Source organism: Trachurus trachurus, assembly GCF_905171665.1.
Source record: "Trachurus trachurus genome assembly, chromosome: 17".
In the NCBI taxonomy this organism is placed as follows: domain Eukaryota; kingdom Metazoa; phylum Chordata; class Actinopteri; order Carangiformes; family Carangidae; genus Trachurus; species Trachurus trachurus.
Window position 1 is genome coordinate 12,796,093 of NC_139900.1, and position 20,187 is coordinate 12,816,279.

The following is a 20,187-nucleotide window of genomic DNA, read 5'->3' on the forward strand; positions in this document are numbered from 1 at the left end:
TCTTCCTGCCTGATGCCAGCGCTGCTCATCATGACCCATATAAATATACTCGTAATTCATACAAAAATATAGACAATAATAAATTCGTACCGGTTGAACTGAATAGTGGAAAAAGTGGAATAAACTACATAAAGTCATAAACAATACATTTTGGTACCAGTTTCATTTTTACTTAACTAAAAAGTGAAGTTACATTTCAAAATACTGGAAATTATTTACACAAAGCACCAGGACAAGCCATGTCCACTGTTTAAACTGTATAGCCTATCTCATTCTACTAATTTCTTTGTCATGTAGGCTACACACGTTAAAGTCAATTCTATCAAGTCAAGTCAATTCTGAATTCCTTTAGTTTCATCATGGATGAAAGCTTTCTTGTCATGATGATAGCCATTTCCATAATTTGGAAAACTGTGTTTATCCAAAACAGTTTTTCTGTCATTGTCCCGCGAGAACGGTTTGATCTCGAAAGCATTGACCGGGAGCTTTTGGGATGAACTGATGGACATCTCAGTTTGCATTGCTTTATGGACAAATGGTTTCTGTCCATGTTTCTGGGTAATTGCCGGGAGGGCGAGCTGCTCCCTCTGGCCCTTCTTGTCTTCCCACAGCTTCAGCAAACGGCGCTGATTATTTGTCATGTCTTTGAGGTTTTGCTGCAATGTCTGAACTTGGTCTTCCAACAGAGTTTTAGAGGTGACTGTATTTGCCAACTCTGATGTCAGATCATCAATGGTCAGGCTCAGTTTCCCAGCCTTTTCCACTAAGGAGCTGCACTCACGCTCCTTCTCGTGCAAGTCATTGATTATGTCCTTTGTGGTCTTTCCATTGAACTTGGGACTGCATTCAAGTCCAATCTCAGTACGCAGAGTTTTCACCTGTTTCCTCAGCTCTTTGTTGTCCATGGTCAAGGTTTTCAGTTTCAGTTTTAGAGCCTCAGTTGAACGCATCCTTGCCTCATACTGTCGCAGCTTCTCTCGGAGAACACTTTCTCTGTGCATGGCATCATCTCTTTCCTTTCTGCATTTCTCCAAAAGTTTTAAAGTCTCAAATTTGGACACCTTTTCACCTTTCCCATTAGAGGTGGCCATCCTAAGAAAAAACTTGTCAAATCACTTTATAGCCTATATATATATATATATATTTTTTTTTAAGTTTGAAATTAAATTGACATTTTCTTCAGTAAAAGATAAAAAGATTAAAAACAACTAAAATAGTCCTTGAGAAATGGGCTAATAAATCCACAAACACGAGCGGCAGCCTGCATGCCTGAGACTGAGGCAGGTGACATTCCTCTAAAAGGGCTATCTGTTTGACAGGCAGCTCCTGTGTAACTCAAAGCTGGGGCTAGAATGACCATTAATTAGGGCGCCACAATCCCTTTGACACCGTTTCAAGTGACACAATTTTTTTTTCTGTTTTGTTAATTAATGTAAAAACTGTACCCTTAATGATCAATGGAAATATTAACCCTGTAACCCTATGTCCCCTGTGTGTAAGGAGCTGGCAACACACAGAGTGCTTGTACAAAAAGGCTTTACATACATAAATAACATTTTCCACTGCAGGGGATCTGCGCATCCGAACAGCAGCACAGTAGATTCTATCAGTGTGCTCAACCACATGACTGTGACGATAGATAGTTGGAAAAACAGAAGCAGCAGCCAAATGTCCACTTTTAAACTTAGACCCTCTCTTTGAAATGCTGAAGTTAAACATATTGGTTACAATCTCACCTTTAAATATTTAAAATGTTCAACTGTTGAAATGTACTGGCAGCCTTCAATGCTGTCAGGAGCTGGCAGAAAGAGTCACGTTGCCCTACATGTGGGGGAGCTGGGGTGAATCAAGGTTGTAGGGTTTAAGATTTACTGGGGGAAAATAGTATTATTAATATGAACTGAATTTGTTAAACTTGTATATGTGTATACACAGTCCTTACACATTTTTACAAGGTCTCAATATGTAAACTCATTATTACAGGTGAAGTAGACTGAATTCACATGCATGAATTCATATTTATTATCTAGGAACTAAATGATAAAAATGAAGTAATCAGGTTCAGTGTGTGGATATTTTTTGATTGGCTTCTCATGTCTTAAGTGATGTTAATGGAAAACAGTGAAACAAAATGCTCTAAAACAGAGGGAAAGAGCAGGTTCTGTCCAAATGTAACAAAATCTGCCTTCCAGCACCACTAAAGCTTACTAATAGATACACGGTATCTTATTCCCTCTGTTTTCCAGTCTCTATAAGGACTAACTATGGGGGTAAAGCCAGAATGCAGGTGGTCAGTTCATGTGGTTTAATCTAACTGTGCTGGAAAATATGCCACAGTTGGACGACTGTAAATTGATCATTGTCATTGACAATTTCATTAATAAAAGTGGCCCCACATAGACCATGTTTTATTTTTTTTTAACAGAACATGAAATTTCATCAAACGCAGTTTCTAACAATAAAAAATAAAATAATTACAAGAATTTGTTACACAAGTTGTTAATCACTTGGACATTTAGGAAGGGTCTTTGGCATTAGTTGAGGGCATTTGTGATTATATTAGTTAGAGAAAAAATACAATAACTCTGTGTACATTATCCAAACCCTTGGGAATCTTACCAGTAACTATTAATTGTTGTTCTGTTTACTTAGAAAATTCTGTACATACATATACAAACCAGTTCCCATTAAAGGTATATATATAAAAAGAAATACATATTCAACATGCCACCGACATTACTGCACATACAGGTTATCTGTATATTACAACCTATAAACTATAAAGCATACTAAAAGAGAGAATGTTTGTGCTGTGTAACACTTTTGCATTTATCTTTAAGGAAATTTAGATCCCAACCCATATGAAATAGCATAGTTTATAGTAGTGCTCATTTCCAGAGGTCACACAGTTGCACCAAGTACACGCACTGGGTTTTAAGGTCTTAAGCCAGAATGTCCAAGTGCAGGTGAAATCCAGACGACCCATGACTTCATCACCACAGCAACCCGATTCTCTCTAATAAGGCAACAGGAGAACCTGCAATTTAAAAAAGAATAACACTTGCTTTGGGAAGGAGAAAACGTGTACAGGAAGTCCGGTATCAGATGTTCTCCTCTAGCAGGTCAAAATGACACATGGTTGAGCTACTGCCACTAAAATAGGCCAACAGTGTAGAGCTGCCACTGCAGTAGGAGGTCAAACTCCCTGATACAATGGAATGCAATGAGAAAACACAAGGTGGAGAAATATGACTTCAATGTATCAAGTTATTATTGGATTTGAACAATAGGCTTACTGCTGTAAAAGCTTCTGTGCCACTATTGTTTACCTTAAGACGGCTGGTAGGCTTTCATATTCAAGGCTTCGTTGTAGGAATTGTTAGATTTGGTTCTGGGTCACTGAAGAAATAGGCCTGAAAAAAAAAAGAAGCAGCGAATCAGTCAAACAGAGTAAAGCAACCTGAAAAAGGAAGCAATTACATGATTAAGAGAAACAACTCATCAATCAAGAACTAAAACTGGAGTGTCTGAAGGTAAGTGTGTGGCAATTGTTCAATGTTACGAGAGAGAATACAGCATTCTCCCCCAGCCAATTCATCTTGGTCAGCCTTCAGACATAGCTTACTATGTAGACTAATTACATGAATGTGACCAGACATGCGATACCTCTGAGGTGTAGACCTGAGAGTATCCGCATTAAGAAGTGCACTAACAGCCCGTTGTCACACCAGTTAGCAAATGCGGTCACAGTTTCCGATGAAGAGCATCTCCCTGGAGGGAGTTAATTTGAGACTAGCAGGTATAGACATTTCCCAGAAACACACAGGGAGAGACACGCGAAAATGTCTGTGTAGCTTAGTCCGTGATTGACGTAAACAAGTTGGGTCAAGGCTTGGCCATGCCACTGAGATCACACTGAAGACAAATGAGAGTGAGTCAATCATTGTTATCTACACCAAGATGGCCATGCAACGTGAATCAGTTGAATAAGTGCAGACGTACTTTGCCAGAGAGCAGAACAATGAATGTTGTATCTCATTTCCACCGAACAGATTTATTATCTATATCTATCCAATCTGTAATTAATCCCACCAGAGAGGTTGTGTAAAGGAAACATCATAGTGATAGCAAAGCACCGTTACCTTGCAACCAACAGCAAGCAAGACGTTGAACAGCAAAATGGCGGACATGACCGCTATGATCACTTTGGGGTGGTCGTCCCGGACCGCAGGCCAGAAAGTCAACGTCAGCACTGAGCCAGAGAGGCAAAGAGCCACCACGATGGTGCACCACTTCAGCCATGGATATGGGAAAATCCACAAGACCTTATTTAGGAAACATTAGGACATTATTTATACATATATATTATTACATTATGTGTGTGTTATGTATAGTAGCAGTCAAAAGTTTGGACACACATTTTCATTCATTTGACCGGGAAAACATTTAATGAGAAATACTAAAAGCCACAAGCAATGTTCTAAATGTGTTCATCACACAGGGGACAGCACATTTTCAGTGTGAGGATTTTGAATAACCAGCAGAGATATTTCAATATAATGAGAGGTGAGAATATTTTGTACAATACAAAATTATTCAATACACAGCTTAAGTTGATTCATATGGTATTTAGAGACATTCGGAACATGCTGTGCTCAAAATGTGTGTCACAATGTGATGTTGTGGTTGTTTCTGAGCTTATTTATGTTGCCACATGGGGTTGCAATTGAGCATTGTTGTACAAAATATACAGCTTGGAAGACACTGAATAGCTTTTTATATTTAACACAACCGTTTCATTCCAAAATGTCAAATATTACACCTTAATAAAGCTGAATGTTATTAAGATTTTAAAGCCAAAATATAAAGAGCTTAGCTTCTACGGTAATGCATCACATCCTGGCACAGCATATTATGAAAAATGAATTGTAACAATTGTTCCTCATGTTATTCTGAGATATCAAGAAAAATCCAGGTCTTACCACAGCAGGTACGTAAATTGAAAGTGAGTAGCCGTACACACAGACTATCTCCATAAAGGAGTATGTCACCAAGTTCAAGATCTTGTTGCTTCTCCAAAGCAGGAAACCCCAGAGGGCAAGAGGCACCAACCAAGCATAGCTGAAGATCGCTGTTGCAGCTATAGTCACTAGAAAAGAGTTTTAAAAGGGAATTAATGGCACAGTTTTCTTTTGAACTCAATCTGAGCTAGCGAGCCACAAATACCAAAGAATAGCAGTGCTTACCTTTTCTAAACTCTGGGGTATACTTGTAGTGTGCTTTGCCTGAATGCACCAGAAAGTTGGATATATTCCCACTGATAGCAATTGCAAACACAAGAGTGGTGCAAATCCAGAATGGCCCTGGAAGCACAAATATCAGTGATTAGTGAACCAGTTTGTGTTTCCTTTTGGGAACCATCAACCAATCATTTTACTCGAACACGAAAATTGCAAACCATAAAGATCAGGATTTCGCCGAAGGTAGACCTGAACAAAGTTCTTCCTAGGCCATGGCACCAGTGATCCAATGATTCTCTCCTTCACCTGAGAGAAATAATCATGACATATTAAAGTCAATTAGAGCTACCTTTGTTCTGATGTGCTCTGTGTTACATAACACATTGTTACTGTGGTGAAAAGTTCAATAAGTTGTAAATATATTACGTGATGGGTCTCAATGTCGAAAAATTGTTGGTAGTACTCAAATGTCCAGAAAGGGATACTTTTCTTTTGCCCGGAGAGAAGCTATAATAGGAAAAAAAGAAAACAAACACGCAAAATTTGTCAAATTAATGTTTTACACAACACTTAAATAGTTCATTATTTTAAAAAATCACACTTTTCTGTGAGTGTTAGTCTCATCCTGACCTCAGAGTTGTCATCATAGTCAGGGGGGTCCTCATCACCACCAGGACTTAAACCAGCAGCTTTTCTTGTCTTCTCAGGCTGGACATCATCATCTTCAATACTAATGGTGGTTGCATCTCTGTTGGCTTCTAACAGATTACCAGCTTCTTCAAACTCTAAATCCAAAACAAGGATAGATGGGAATAGATTTGTTAAGTTTTGATGGGTGGTTATTGAGTTAAATATACTGTGTTATCATACTGTCATACACCAGAGAAATCAATGAGAGTTGACACAGAGACTGAGAGCAGAAAAGAGGAGTTCAATTATATAGTGATAATAATCTGAATGAGTTGGATTAAGACTGGACACTCACCTTGAAATTGAAAAGGATCACTTGTGGACGCCATTATCCCGGATTCACTCTCACTGAAGTTTGCCTCTCAGTAACTTATCTGCCAGTTAATGTTGCACCAAGGCAACAACTTAATCTCACAAAACTGTGAAGGAAAGAAACATTACAACAACTTTATTATTAGTTCCAGGCATAATTATTCCTTCTGTATGTGTTGGATAAAACCGTTGTGAGCAATGAGAAATACAGGAAAAAAGACACGTAGTAAGTTAGCTTACTAGTTAGCCCTCAATTGACAGCTTATCAACAACTAGCCAACTACTTCAACTGATTAACGCAGCATCAGCGTGATAAAAACGGCGAGAGACTCGGTTGTATTTTAAAACCTTGTACTTTGTTTATATTATTTTATTTAAACTATAAATCCTTACCAAATATTCTCCCAAAACGCATGGAAATCATTTCACTCTTCTGAACTAGCCTTTGCGTTTCCTGGGCCAACGCGTACATGTCAACAAGACCTCTTCCGGTTGTGGTAAATTTTCAAAGTAAGTGTCGACCTATGAGGAAAAAAACACGACATGTCATTAACCGTGTCCATTCAGATTAACTGTGATTTTTATACGCATTTTCACGTAAAATATATGACATTTAATATGCATTTTTCATGAAACGGCGATGCTGAAACAAGGGTCAATCAGTAGTAGAGTTTTAGTTTGAAGTCAGTGCAGTTGAACCGCGTAACTTCCTGTGTGGACTTGTCTCGAATTTGTCAAATACATGCAAGTAGTACGGATATCGTGTGAATGAACTATGGAATATAATGAAAGTAATTAACAAATATTTAAGGGTTTTTGGGGCGTAGTTTTCATCTTAAGGTCGACGACCCTATTTATTAGTTGGCAAGTGAGTCAGTAGAGTTTTTTCTTCCTCTGTTTCAGGTATTTAGCCGGCTAGCTCAGTGTGCATGAGTAGGGACTAGTGCTGTGCTCAGTCTGTGACCTTAACATGGACAGTGGCCCCATTTATGTCAGAGAAAAGGGCAGCCTTCGTCGTGTCAGTGACATAGTGCTGGCACAGCCAAAGCCAGTGTCATCATGCAGAAGGACGAATCCGTTTGTGCTGAGAAAAGAACATTTCACATTCACATACAATGCAGAGGGAAGTCTGAGATACACCGCAAAATCCCTCTTTGACATCACTCTGTTGTTCGTGGCTGACAACATTCACCATGTGGACTCTCTGGTGGGCTTCCCTGAACAAATAGGAGACAGGCTTTTTGCAGCAGCGGAGGAAAATCGTGTCTTTTCAAACACAGACATTTCCCCAAAGGCCCTGCAGTTATTCAGTGATGCATATGGGCAGATGGTGCTTGGATCCCTCTGTCTGCGAAACAGGTAGGTTACAGTGCCAGTATGAGTCTCCTCTCTTTCCCAGGTTTCTTCACCATCAAATAGCAGTGTTTGTTCTCACTGTTTCGTTTCTGCAGGTTTCCACTTTTGCACGAGAGGATGGATGAAATAAAAACATTTCACAGTCTGAGGTCTCTGGATTTGTTTGGCTGCAGGCTGGGCGATGAGCACGAGATATTCCAGCATCTAACATCATCTAGCTCATTGGCAAAGTAATAATACCTGACTTCTCGGTCCCCAACAACAACAACACATTGTGGATAATAAGAAATGACACTGCTAACACCTGCCTTTCATCTGTAGCAGCCTGATTCAGCTTTTCATTGGTGGGAACAGTATGTCAGACGTTGGCTTACAGAGATTGACTGCACCTATCCGGATGATGAAGAAAGGACTGGATTGTCTTCAGCTCCTAGATATTTCATGTTAGTTACCAGAATATTAACTCCTTCAATATACAGTAACAGAAATACTACTATTCAAATGTAAATCAGTCACAAGCTGATGTCTGGTGTTATTCTTTCTTACACAGACAACCCTATCTCAGAGAGGGGCCTCAGGTACCTCACATGCCTCCCTAAACTTGAAAAACTTGATGTGTCCAGGACAAATTTGAAGGTAAGCCAGTAATACATGTGTATAACAAATGGTTGTAGTTTATTTTGATGCTGATATATCCAAATATATCCTTTTTTTTTACCCGCAGTTTGGTGCAGGACTGAAAACAACCATATGGAACCTGTTGGGACTCACCTTCTCTGAGAAACCTCTGGACAACTTTGATCACTCAAGATGTAAAACAGAGGGTTGGGCAGAGCAGGTAAAAACCCTCAGACACTGACAGAAGTATGTATGTTGAATATGTAATATTGTTTGACATCTCAACAACTTCTTGACTCGTTTTCAGGTTGTAAACCAGTGGGAGACAAATAACTCACAAATGCCAAAACAGAAGAAACTGGAAGAATCTAGAACATCAGCTCTACGCTTTTGTAAGTTTTCTTTCATTTTACACTGCATGTCACATCACATTACATTCAGGTTACTGGTCGTGTTACCCAAGATATTAATCAAAGTCTTTTTTTGTTGTGTAGTTGGAAGGCAGAAGTTTGTCAGGGAGGTCCTGAAAGCAGCACCTGTAGTATGTGAGAGTGAAGAGGAGGCCCAGAGGGACAGACTTCATTTCTACAGACCTGCAGCAAAAAATCCCATCCTGGAGAAACAGGTTCCTCACACGACGAATCAACAAGCGAAGACTTCCTGGCACGACTCCAAAAAAAGGCCGCGTCCGTCAGAACGGAGTGACAGCTCCCATGACGGCCCTCCGACAAAACGTTTGCCCTCATCAGCGCTTAGTGCAGAGGACATTGAATTGTTGAACAGCTATTGAGCCGTGCATCCACTGTGTGCTACTCTACAAAGAGCACAGCACAGCACGACTATGTTCATTAAACAGGTACTGTATGTTTAGGCTCAAAAGCAGCCAGAATGTTTTCCAAGGTTCCCATCTGTTAACTGTAAACACTTTTACTTGAACTGGTTGCATTTGCAATATATTTTTTTTTATAAATAAAGTTCAATAGGTCATGTCCTCGTTTGCTGTTTTGTGATTTTGAAACAAGCAAATGTGTGCGAATGTGCAAACTATCCTGGGGCCCAAAAGTGTGCAGTGCAACTGATCTGATGCCACTTTGATTTAAATTTGTTTGGGAATGTGCAACATGTAACGTGAACTGACATAAGGACTTCAATATATATCCTTCTTGTACTGTATGACATGTAAATTCAAAATAACCTTCAGTCTGGGTGTTGTTTAGCTCACTAGGTAGAGCAGGTGCCCCATATGCAGAGGCTATAGTCCTCACCGCAGCTGCAGCCCTGGTATGATTCCACTGGTGGTCCTTTGCTGCATGTCATTTCCCCTCCCTCTGTCTCCCCATTTCCTGTCTCTCTACACCTATTCTATCAATTAAAGCCATAAAAAATATTTGAAAATAATCTTTAGTCACTGATTTGGTCACATTTTCCAGAAAAAGAGACTTTTCAAATATTTACTCAAACAAAAGGTAGCTAAGAAGGAGGATGGTCATATCAAACGAGAAAATTGTGCTGTGAGGAAGTAGTTTCAGAAGATTAGACATTGATATTCACTGCACAGTGGTAAACAAGTTGTTTGGTGGTTTGTTACTGCACAGTTCTCCCCTCGCAAGCGCTTGTACAATTCTCTGGGCTATTACAGAGATTTGTCACCACACAGGACACCAATGCTTTTCTCTGCAGTCTTACATAAACAACGGGCTAAATCATCAGTTGGGAGAAAAATAAAATCACTGAACGAATGAAAGTTTAAAAATCATTTTGACGGTAAATGTTCACCAGAGGTTTACATGTACATCAGAACATGCTGAAACACAGGAATCATTATTCTACGGCAGTGTGGTGATGAAGATGCAAATTAGCCCTCAGCATAGCACAAAGATACATAGTATTATAGTGTCATAGCATTTTGTTGATAGACCGCAAGTTTGGCTAAGGTAGTTTTTAAAAAAAAGTCACACACATGAACACTTCACTCCATTGTTTTTAATTCTGATCCATCATTATGAGAACAGACGACAGTGAAGCGGGAAAGACCTACTGCATGTACCGTCACTATTAATTAATATCAAGGGCAAAGTATTTTATTGTAAAACTCTATAGAATCTGTGGAAATCGACTGCAGTAGAAACATAAGAACAAAAAACGAGTAGAGTCAGCAACAGTAGCACAAACTATTTCACCGAGAGTTGAGGTTTTTGGGGGTGAAACTTGTATCAGTTGAAATCACAAGCATTTCATTTAAACATTATTCACTAAAATAAGAACACCAAGATCACCATGCACACATTAAAATTGGAAAGAAAAAAAAAAATCCAAAAACCCATTTGCCTTGTGCTGCCATCGCTATTCTATAATGCCTCAATTATACCAATATACAGAAAAAAGAACCTTTTCATCACTCCAAATTTAAAAGCATCAAAAAAGTGAGATGAGACATTATATCAGTGATACGAAATTCTCTGCAAGTAGTTACTCCTGTTCAGACCACAAGCAGCGCACGTCTTCTGCCAGAGATCAACCAGAGATTATTCATAAAAGAGGGCATCCCTTCTTTCACTACAGCTTTGGCTTCTAGATGTTGGACTGGTCCAGGTTCACTTTGGAGGGGAGTGGCCCGGCCTCTTCCTCCGGCCCTTTGGAGGTGATGATCAGCAGGGAGGATGCAGGGTATGGAGTCAGCTTCTGTTCCTTCATGTAATCCCTGTCACCATAGATGCTCAGTTTCTGCAAAGGCAAAAAGGAAATATTAACCCGAAAATCTCTTTGCAGAATAGACGAATAGTACTTTATTAATCCTTTGCAGGAAATGATTGTGTCACAGCAGCTCCAATAGAATAGAATAAAAAAATACAGATACGATAATTAGGAGAATAAAATAACTTAGGCTAAGCACTTAGCAATAATATTAAGGATAATATCAACAGTTATCCATGAAAAAAGCAGAATCATAAACTGAAAACAAAACAATGGCACCCTGAAGTTGCATAAACATTTACATAGCCAGGTGGAGCTTGGTGTGTTAACCACAAACGGCACGTGACTCACCTCAGCCGGTACATACTGGTCTACAGCAGTTGCCACAGTGGCACAGCAGATCCAGATCAGGACCAGCACAGACAGGATCAAAGTTGTGGTCAGGATCCACCCTGGTAGCCAAGGGTTCCTGAGGAGGAATGATGACACTGATTACTCCTATGGGATTAGATCCTGTTCATGTCAGGCTCTATCAAGGAAGGTAAACAACTGAACGTGTCTGACAAAACAGATAAAAATGAACAAACCTTGACAGACAGCTGAAGAGGTTGTATTCGTCGTCATAGCTGCGGTCCCCAGTCATATCTCTGTCTCTCTCCTGGATTAAAGTGCGGTGGTATTCTTTGTAAACTGGGACTGGAAAATGAGAAACAGAAGTTACCTTGACATACACAAATGCACATAATAATTAAAGCACTGCTCTGTCATATTTGCACAAGTGAGTATTTTGGGCAAGGCTAGTGTATGTGGGATTGACAGAAATATATTCAGGTACCATCTAAACACAGTACTAGTGAGAAAAGTGTATGCTCATTATTGATTTTGGATAGGAAAGGGAGTGAGTGAGTGTTACTAAAGTGGAAATCTTACAGCCCCTCTGTGGCTCCTCTTTGACGTCATTTCCCAGCTCGAACTGGGAGAAAAACCTGACTTGTGGTTCAGTCTGTTCAAAAGAGGACAGAGTTGCGTTGACACATTTACACAATAAAAGGATTAAGTGTGCTTGCAAACAGAACACAAGATTAGATCCCCCCCATCTGTATTTAGTACAATACCTGGAAAATGACAACTTTGCCATCATCGGCCTGCAGGTAGAACGTCCATGTGGAGGTGATGAAGCTGTGGGCTTGACTCATTACATCATCCCAAAACCCTCTGACCAGAGTCAGGGGGTACAGCAGGTGAATCCTGGGCACCATGGCCTCCAACTACAGAGACAGGAGAGACACACTGAGTACACACTGTGTTATTGGGATATCCATACAGACCAGAGACAAGAGTCACTGTTTTCATACTTTTTGTACCTGCTCCTGTCGTTGCTCTGCAAAGGGAAGCTGATTCTGACAGCCGATGTTGCAGGCATACTGCTCTTCAGTCTGTTTGTAGGCTTCCCGACAGGCTGCGGAGGTTTGGAGGAGATGAGAGGTTAACAGATGGTAAAACAGGATTATGGACAAAAGGGTTTGGAAGTGCAAGCCACTTTATTATAGACTAGGGTGTGTAAAAACCACAGGTTGATTATATGCATGAGGCCATTTGTTTATAGCTGCACTGGAGATGATTACACGGATAACAAGCCGTGTCTGGTGGGTTAAAGAGGTCGAAGGCTTCGAGTATAACTTACTTGATTCACACTCTGATTTGGTCTGATTCAGGTCCTCGCTGTCACGAACAAACTGACAAATGGAGAAAAGACGACAGCCTCTCTGACAGGCATACAGTCCCTCCTCCTGCAAAAGCAAACCAGAGAGGACCAGTTGAATGCCTCCATAAACAGTCACGAAGTATCCGTTAAAGATGACGCACTTTAAACTTTTAAATAAGCCAAGTCACAAACAACATCTAATGAAAATAAGACCCATAAAATAGCAGAGTGAAAAACCACAGGCCCCACTTTCGCTTCGCTAACTTGCCAAAACGTCAGTGAGCTAACGTTAGCGGAATTAGTTTCCTCGGCGAGGTGAACTGAGTACTCACCCGTGGATACGTGTGCAAACTGTATGTCATTTCACATGACTTGTGACAAGACGCGGTGCTTCCCAAGACGCTTTCAAACACATCCGAGGATGCCGATGTGAGGGCCAGCAGGACGAAGAGTCCAAAAATACAAACAAAGGAGGAAGAAGTCCCCATCTTGTCTGCGAAAACCTAAACAAACAACACGCTCTTCTTCTTCCTCCTCCTTAATCTGCTTCTCATCTCGCGAGAGTGGTCCAGCAGGTTTGGCTACGTTCAAGTGCTGCTCGTACATTTATAAACTCTACTGATAAACAATAAACACTGTGATTACAATGCGTAATTTATAATTACTTTGTCCCCTTTCCTGTTTGTTTTGTTTTGTTTTATTTCCTAATTTTAATTTGTGTGTGTGCGTGTGTGTTTATGATTTTATAAAACTCTCTTGTCTTTTGTCTCTGGCCTTTGAGGGGAAGTGGATAATAAAAAGTCACTTCACAACAATTTATGTCTTGTTTCACTTGTACTATCAGCCGTCAACTGTTATATTTACGCATGTATTATTGAAACACGTATTATTTTGTGCCATTAGCACTTCCATTTACGACCCAACAACTTCGCATCGTGGGTTGGCCCGATTATTTTTGTTACTCCGACCGCACCTAAATGCACCATCAGTGTCTACATTTCCATAGCCACCCAGCTGTTGTTAGCATGAATATTAGGGTTAAGATTCCCTATATTAAAGTCACAAATGCAGCTGTTAATAGGCTGATCGTGGACAAATGACCTCATCCAAACTAGCAATGCGTTTGATACATTGAGTTTTAAAGGATAGAGTTGCTATTAGGTAACTAACGTTGAGCAGGTAAAGGTAACTGCTAACAGCAGTTAGCACTCGTTGTCTCTGGATGCTCCTTGTGACCTGAACTTTAATTATCAACGCCAAACCCAAATTTACTGAACCAAACTTAGCTGGTTTTAGATTAGTGTATGAAAACCAAGCTTCCTGCTTTGTGTTTCGAAGATGGATAAGTTTGTGGTGCGACTTCCAAAGGGGGGAACACCTCCAAAATCGAAGAGCAATGAAAAGGTTTACAAACAAACCACAATTGAATCTCTACGGGTGAGTTGTCAGTCCCACACCAGAGTGATCAGACAAAGTAAGTGCATCTGACAGATTTATTTTCTCATGCCATTGCCCTTGCTTTCCTGACAGAGGGTGGTTGTGATTGAAGACATCATGCGCTACAAGTCAATATTGGAGCTGCCAGAGCAGAGCAAAGAAAACCTGCTGAGTGCCTTGACAGAGCTGAGCAAGAAGATCCCATCCAGAGAGGTGCTCAAGTCCACAAAAATAGGTGGGCTGGACACTCCTGTGATAAGATCCATCTTTCTGCCTTTAATGTCACTTTACTATTTGGTTTTGTTTATTCCTGACAATGCAATCTTGATATGAGAGGCACTGCCTTGCATTAGCATTTTATCACCTGTTTGTGTAGGAGTAGCACATATGGCAACAAAACAACCCATTTAATTTAAATCCACACAATGAACGGTTCACAGGTTGAATCTGCTGTACATTTGGCTTTTACTACATTTTTACAGCAGTTAAAAAACAACAGAACACTACAGTTATCAGAAATGTATTTCCCCACATAAATGCCAAGGCCGTTATCAAATCCACAATATTCAAATTAGTTTTGTTGAATACCTCTCTCTTCTAAGGTCACACTGTCAACAAAATGCGGAAGCATCTGGACCCTGAGGTGAGCTCAATGGCAGCAAAGGTTTACACTGACTGGAGGACGTTCATTGAGGAGAATTCCAATAAGCCGTCTATTGAAGTGCGCTCCGACAAACAATCTGAAGGACTCAGGAGCAACGCTAGAAGACTCATGTCTGAAGCCCTGGAGGTCAAGGTGAGGAAGGGAGTCTGGTCTTGTGTTGAACTCCTTCTGCTTATTCCATTTCTCATATCCATTTAAAAAAACCTTGGTCGTGACATTTCCGGGATGTAATTGAATGCCCTGCAATATGTGGTCATTCATATATAACCCAGCTTGTTTTGTTTGGCATCAGAGATAACATCACATGAACTGCAACTTATTGTGTTCTCCTATTGCATTTTACCAGGTCCATAACATGGCCACTAAAAATACAGCATACATGAGTCATCCCTCAAGAAAGCACTTCTTTATTTATTGCACTTTAACAATTTGAATTTGTATTTCTTTACATTCCATGAGTAAAAATACATAACAAAACCCTTTTTTCTCTTAATGTTACTCGAAGTACAATTCATTGGCTGCAAATCCATTGACACCATTGCTTGAAAATCTATTCACCTTCCAGCAATTTAATCGCTTGTTCATGAATATTCATGTGAATTTTAAGTAACGTGTTTTTGTTTTTTCCTCTTATTCTCCTATTTATCCCAAAGGAGGATTGCGGTCTTATAGACATCATTGAGAGGGAAGTATTTCACCAGAGCTCCCGGCTAGTCAGCGGTTCATACAGACGGACTGTCCGAGCGCTCGTGTTCGCCTTCAAACACAACCCTGAGATCAGAACTCAAGTGAAGGACAACACGATGTCAGTCAACCAGGTGGTTTCTAAATACAAGAAATAACTGAAGGTGACTGTGAGCCTTGTGGCTGCACATTAAAGACTCTCCGGTTTCCATGATAATACATTCATACATTTATTGATTTTTTTTCTTTTCCTTGATTTTTCTGTAAAGGAGGTATAAAAAAAAAACGTTCACGCTTTGTGGCACATCACTAGCCTTACACTGTTGTTTTTTCAACACATAAATCACTGTCAAGAAATTACAATGTATTGTCGATGGGTATGCTGATATTGTTGTTTTATGCTGGAATCGTGTGAATTTTTCTTAATAGATGCTTTGTTTTTTTATATCTGTGATGAACATTTTTATACAAAACATGTTTTAAAACATCTCCATCGCCCTTGAGTCCTTTCTCTCTTGTATATTCCTACAGCAACACCAGCCAAATTATAGCTATCACCATGAGAATAACAGCCAGAACGCAGATGCTAATGAATACAATATCACTCAAATCATGAGGCTCAGATGCCTGCTCCCCTGCACTGCCGCCGCTGTCGGGTACGGTTTGTTGTGCCAGTTCCTCGAGACGCCGCTCCTCTGCTGATATGAGGGACACCGATGCTATCTTCCGCAGGGCATCGCACTGCACCTTATACTCTTGCACATTTTGCTCCTTCCCATCAGAAAAATCAATGTAGAGTTTGTTTACCAGCATGGTGATGTTCCGATGTTTCTGTAAGGGAACAGGAGGAAGGGCGTTATTTAGAAGGCACAAATGTATGTTTGATAAATCAGCGCTTATTGTGATGTAACAGGAGATTGTGGCTCGTCACCTGGCTTGCAGTGCCACAGTTGACAAACTGAGCAAGTATCTTATACAGGGTGGATGTTAACTGGGCTGCACAGGTTGGGTTTCCCAGGTAGATTCTCTCACGGTCCAGCTGAGGTAAGGACTTCTGCGGTATCAGAATGGTGAATTCTGATCTGGTGCAGCTAACGTTTACAGGCACCACTTGGGTTGCAGGGGGAAAGAAAACAATCCAATTACTTCTAAAGAGCAAGAAAAACATCTAATGGATGAATGTCATTTGCAGAGATGAGCATTTATCATATTTAGGCAGTAACCAAGAGTATATTAAGCAGAGATGCTTAAGTACTGAACATTTACCTCCAAGATAAGACGCAGTGAACCCTCTATGAGCTTCGTCTCTGTCTGTGCTGAGTACCACCAGCAGCTTGTTGCCCTTTGAGACGAGAGAGGGAGGATGCTCTGTGCCGCACCAGCGTCCCAGCAGGGTATCTGTCTGACTGTCCCCGTCATAAACTGAGACAGAGTCATAGTCACACAAGTCTGACAGACTGTTGCGGTCCTCCAGGTCCATCACAGGGAAGTAGAGCTTGATGCGATACCCAGCTGAAAGATTGATGCTCCAGTGGCAGTTGATGTTGTTTGGGTAGATGCTGGGGAAATGGGGGCTGCTAAAGTTGCCACTTACAGCTGACAGGACTTGCTGGCATTCACCTGTTAGAAGTACGGTGGATCAGTTAAGTTAGTGAAGTTTATTTTCAGGATTCAAGTGCATAATAAAGGTGAAGCCACACTTGGCAGCCTTTAAGTTATTTTAGTTGGAACAGGGAATGGAAATTAAGTCACCAGCTCGCCTGAAAACAGTGCTGGGAAAAGTGAAACTGCCTTTTATCTTAACAAAGAAGATACAACTTACAACTGGATTCAGGTCTGGGTTCTGGTTAGAGGACTCAAGTACATTCATGTCTCTCCACCATGATAGAAAAAAGGTGTGAGATGGTGTGATGAGCTCTGCTCTACCCAATCTCTTCCATGCAGAGGTGTTCAATTTTCATGCCATCAAATGGCAGGATGATTCATCTCATGTTCTGGGTCTTTCACAGGCCTAATCCCAAGGTTTTGACATGATATAACATGTTTTATCATATAGCCCATTTGTTCTTGTTCAAGTCAAATTATTTCCCCCCCAATAATCTTATTTCTGTTCTGCAGGAATATCATTTGAATTTGTGGTAAAACAAAGGTGTCTTTTTGTTAACCAAAAGGTCACATTGTTGTACAGTTCCTGCAGTCACATCAAAAACATGGACAACAAGGTTAATCAAAGCAATTATCATGTGTTAAGAGTTTAGTTTTTGGCATATACACAATCACACATTCTTACCTGAGTAATAGTAGGCCTTGAATCCCCGTCCCCCGATGTTAAAGTCAGATTTGAAGACCACCAGAAGCTGGTTGGAGGTGGTGACAATGTTGGGTGGTTCATCTGCCCCACAGTATTTGCCCAGGTGGCGGTGGGTGACCGTCGGGCCATCAAACATGGCCACAAAGTCAAAGTTGCACCCTTCATTGTTCTCCAGCTGGAAGTCCAAGAAGACCATGGTGACCACGCTGGTGTTGGACACATGGATGGCCCAGGAGCAGTCAGCGTTGTTGCTGTACTCTTGAGGGTAGCCTGGACTGGAGATGACACCCGACAGACCAGTGAGGACTCCTCCGCACATGTCTAGAGGAGATAGAGGGCCAGTTCAGATGCACCTCAGTATGAGAACTTGTAGAGAGATATAAAAGGGCAGTAGGGGTAAATGGAGAGAATTAAGTACTAACTTTCAAGTAGTGCCATTTTGAGACCAAAATTAATGTAACTACCATCATCCTTAGTTGTCCTGTACATTTTGTGTTAATTCTGCCAATGCTAGCACACAAAAACACAATATTTAGGCCTATATGAAAATGTTCAGCATTATACCAGCTAAACATAAGCATGCTAACATTATAATTGTGAGCATTATGATACTGTGAACTATGCCTATAATTACAGCCTCCCAGAGCTGCTACACTTTGTCTTGTTTCTGTGCAATGTTTTGTTGAGACCTCCAGTGATTTAAGGTGGACAAGTTTTAGCTGAAAGACATGAGTAATGGTATTGCCACTTGGCCAGGAAAAATCATCTCAACTTTTGGCCGTTAGCCAACCGATCCCTGTCACAATGCATGGCATATAACAAGTTACCTTTTCTATAGCCGACGCTGAAGCCCCTGTGGGCCACGTGGCGGTCTGAATGGAAGATGATGGACATGACGTTCCAAGAAGAGGTGAACTGAGGTGGAGAGATGTCACCACAGAACGTCCCAAGGAGGTTTCCCTCATCCTCAGATATGCCATTGTAGATCTTGATGTAGTCATAAGCACAGTTGGCGTGGTACTCCAGCTCAAAGTAGTGAAAGGTGAGGAGGACGGAGGAGCCCTCTGCCACCACTATCAGCCAGGAACAGTCAGTGTTGTAAGGATACAGGCCGGGGAAGTTTGGGCTGGATATATTTCCAGACGGTGCAGAGAGGATTCCTCCACATTTGACACCTTAAAGTTGTAAGAAGTTCTATTTCAGTTCAAAGAGTGGATACAGTGAATAAAGGTTATTGAACTTTCCAAGCTTACTTGTTTATTTTGCTATTTTCAAACAAACTGATACAACCTCTGAAAGTGTATTACAAGCTGACATTGAACAATAGAGGCGCAGCTTTCTGTGTATATGCGCTATGTGCAAGATAAAACGCTCCTATCAAATTCACGCTTTGCTCCATCAAGGTAACAAATAGCAACTCACCTTTTTTAGAATCAGCCTTGTCAAAAACCAGTAGTAAATGAATCAGTATAGCCACCCTGAGACTCATGTTGTTATTGTTGATTCGGCTTTTGTCACGCCTCAGCTACAATACCAGACAACGGCACTGTCAGGGCATGCAGCCTTGAGACATCAGTAGTGGTGACTGTAGAGGTAATAGGACTTTGAAAAATTCATTCACAGCCTGAATGAGCAACCCGACACCCACCTAGGCCAGGCTTTGCCCTCTTTGCTAAATTTTAATGACTGATATCCAATGAGCATGAGTGGCTTGTCAGGGACACTGTTTGGAGAGACGCTATGCATTTTTAATGATGGTCACACACACACACACACACACACACACAGACACACACACTACCCTGCACCAGCTGTGGGTGGGGGTTGATAAAGGTGACAGGAGGAAAGAGAAGAGAATGATCACATTTGTCACTAATATAAATGACTTCATTAAAGCAACATGTAGGAGAGACGATCCCAGAGCTACAGAGTAAGGGGCAGTGTGTGTACACTTTGCTTTACTTGTGTAAAAGCACTATAAGCATGACACAAAGACACAGACCTCTGAATGGGAGTGTACATTGATGAAGAAATGCACTGGTGGGCTATGCCAGATTTGTCTTTGACAAAGGAAATCGGCCTAAATATGTCACTGTATTGGATCATAACAACAAATACCACATTGTTACAACAGCAATTACAGTAAGCAGCTCCAGAAAAAAGCATGTAAATGTATACCTTTAATTAACATTCTTTTGTTAATAAGTATATCATTTTATGCAGATGTTGATGTTACCTGCACACTTATCTACATAATGGAACAAAAGTCCATTAAAGCCATCCTGTGTTTTAATGATTATATTTGTATCAAAGCTTTTGCATCTTGTTGTAAGTGAATACTAAAATTAAAAAATAAATAACCTCAGTACCTGCTGGAAAGAATGACATTTTTATGCTGTATGTATAGATTCTTTTTCACAGTGTATCAAACTGTGTAATTAAGTCACTACAATATGTTGAGCACTCAAAAATCCTT

The 20,187-nt window shown here is 40.6% G+C and overlaps 6 protein-coding genes across 7 annotated transcripts; 2 read left to right on the plus strand and 4 right to left on the minus strand.

The window, feature by feature from the left end:
* Positions 1–332: 332 nt before the first annotated feature.
* Positions 333–1,091, minus strand: LOC311000540 (uncharacterized protein; the record flags this gene model as incomplete). The annotated part of the gene is made up of 1 exon (XM_083991279.1): positions 333–1,091. The coding sequence occupies one exon, from the start codon at positions 1,089–1,091 to the stop codon at positions 333–335; it is 759 nt and encodes a 252-aa protein (XP_083847405.1).
* A 1,293-nt stretch (positions 1,092–2,384) lies between these two features.
* On the minus strand, positions 2,385–6,734 carry yipf1 (Yip1 domain family, member 1). Its single transcript, XM_083990624.1, has 10 exons — positions 6,636–6,734; positions 6,226–6,349; positions 5,871–6,025; positions 5,667–5,747; positions 5,459–5,546; positions 5,247–5,363; positions 4,983–5,149; positions 4,143–4,325; positions 3,330–3,413; positions 2,385–3,037 (listed from the first exon to the last, which is right to left on the minus strand). The coding sequence occupies exons 2-9, from the start codon at positions 6,257–6,259 to the stop codon at positions 3,357–3,359; spliced, it is 882 nt and encodes a 293-aa protein (XP_083846750.1). The 5' UTR covers positions 6,260–6,349; positions 6,636–6,734; the 3' UTR covers positions 2,385–3,037; positions 3,330–3,356.
* A 249-nt stretch (positions 6,735–6,983) lies between these two features.
* lrrc42 (leucine rich repeat containing 42) lies at positions 6,984–9,075 on the plus strand. Its single transcript, XM_083990860.1, has 7 exons — positions 6,984–7,601; positions 7,694–7,828; positions 7,920–8,041; positions 8,149–8,234; positions 8,323–8,436; positions 8,524–8,608; positions 8,711–9,075. Exons 1-7 carry the CDS (start codon positions 7,213–7,215, stop codon positions 9,004–9,006), a joined length of 1,227 nt encoding a protein of 408 aa, XP_083846986.1. The 5' UTR covers positions 6,984–7,212; the 3' UTR covers positions 9,007–9,075.
* A 1,104-nt stretch (positions 9,076–10,179) lies between these two features.
* tmem59 (transmembrane protein 59) lies at positions 10,180–13,162 on the minus strand. Of its 2 annotated transcripts, none has more exons than XM_083990886.1 (8): positions 12,948–13,162; positions 12,595–12,700; positions 12,275–12,369; positions 12,026–12,178; positions 11,841–11,913; positions 11,498–11,606; positions 11,262–11,379; positions 10,180–10,940 (listed from the first exon to the last, which is right to left on the minus strand). In XM_083990886.1, the coding sequence occupies exons 1-8, from the start codon at positions 13,101–13,103 to the stop codon at positions 10,788–10,790; spliced, it is 963 nt and encodes a 320-aa protein (XP_083847012.1). In that variant the 5' UTR covers positions 13,104–13,162; the 3' UTR covers positions 10,180–10,787. The 2 variants fall into 2 exon arrangements, with proteins under 2 accessions (XP_083847012.1, XP_083847011.1); XM_083990885.1 differs by having other exon boundaries at positions 12,266–12,369.
* Positions 13,163–13,631: 469 nt separating this feature from the next.
* Positions 13,632–15,769, plus strand: tceanc2 (transcription elongation factor A (SII) N-terminal and central domain containing 2). Its single transcript, XM_083990900.1, has 4 exons — positions 13,632–14,052; positions 14,146–14,287; positions 14,655–14,848; positions 15,370–15,769. Exons 1-4 carry the CDS (start codon positions 13,954–13,956, stop codon positions 15,556–15,558), a joined length of 624 nt encoding a protein of 207 aa, XP_083847026.1. The 5' UTR covers positions 13,632–13,953; the 3' UTR covers positions 15,559–15,769.
* Positions 15,770–15,925: 156 nt separating this feature from the next.
* cdcp2 (CUB domain containing protein 2) lies at positions 15,926–19,200 on the minus strand (the record flags this gene model as incomplete). Its single annotated transcript, XM_083991051.1, has 6 exons — positions 15,926–16,231; positions 16,332–16,510; positions 16,667–17,020; positions 17,691–18,032; positions 18,539–18,886; positions 19,134–19,200. The coding sequence occupies 6 exons, from the start codon at positions 19,198–19,200 to the stop codon at positions 15,926–15,928; spliced, it is 1,596 nt and encodes a 531-aa protein (XP_083847177.1).
* Between the last annotated feature and the right edge of the window lie 987 nt (positions 19,201–20,187).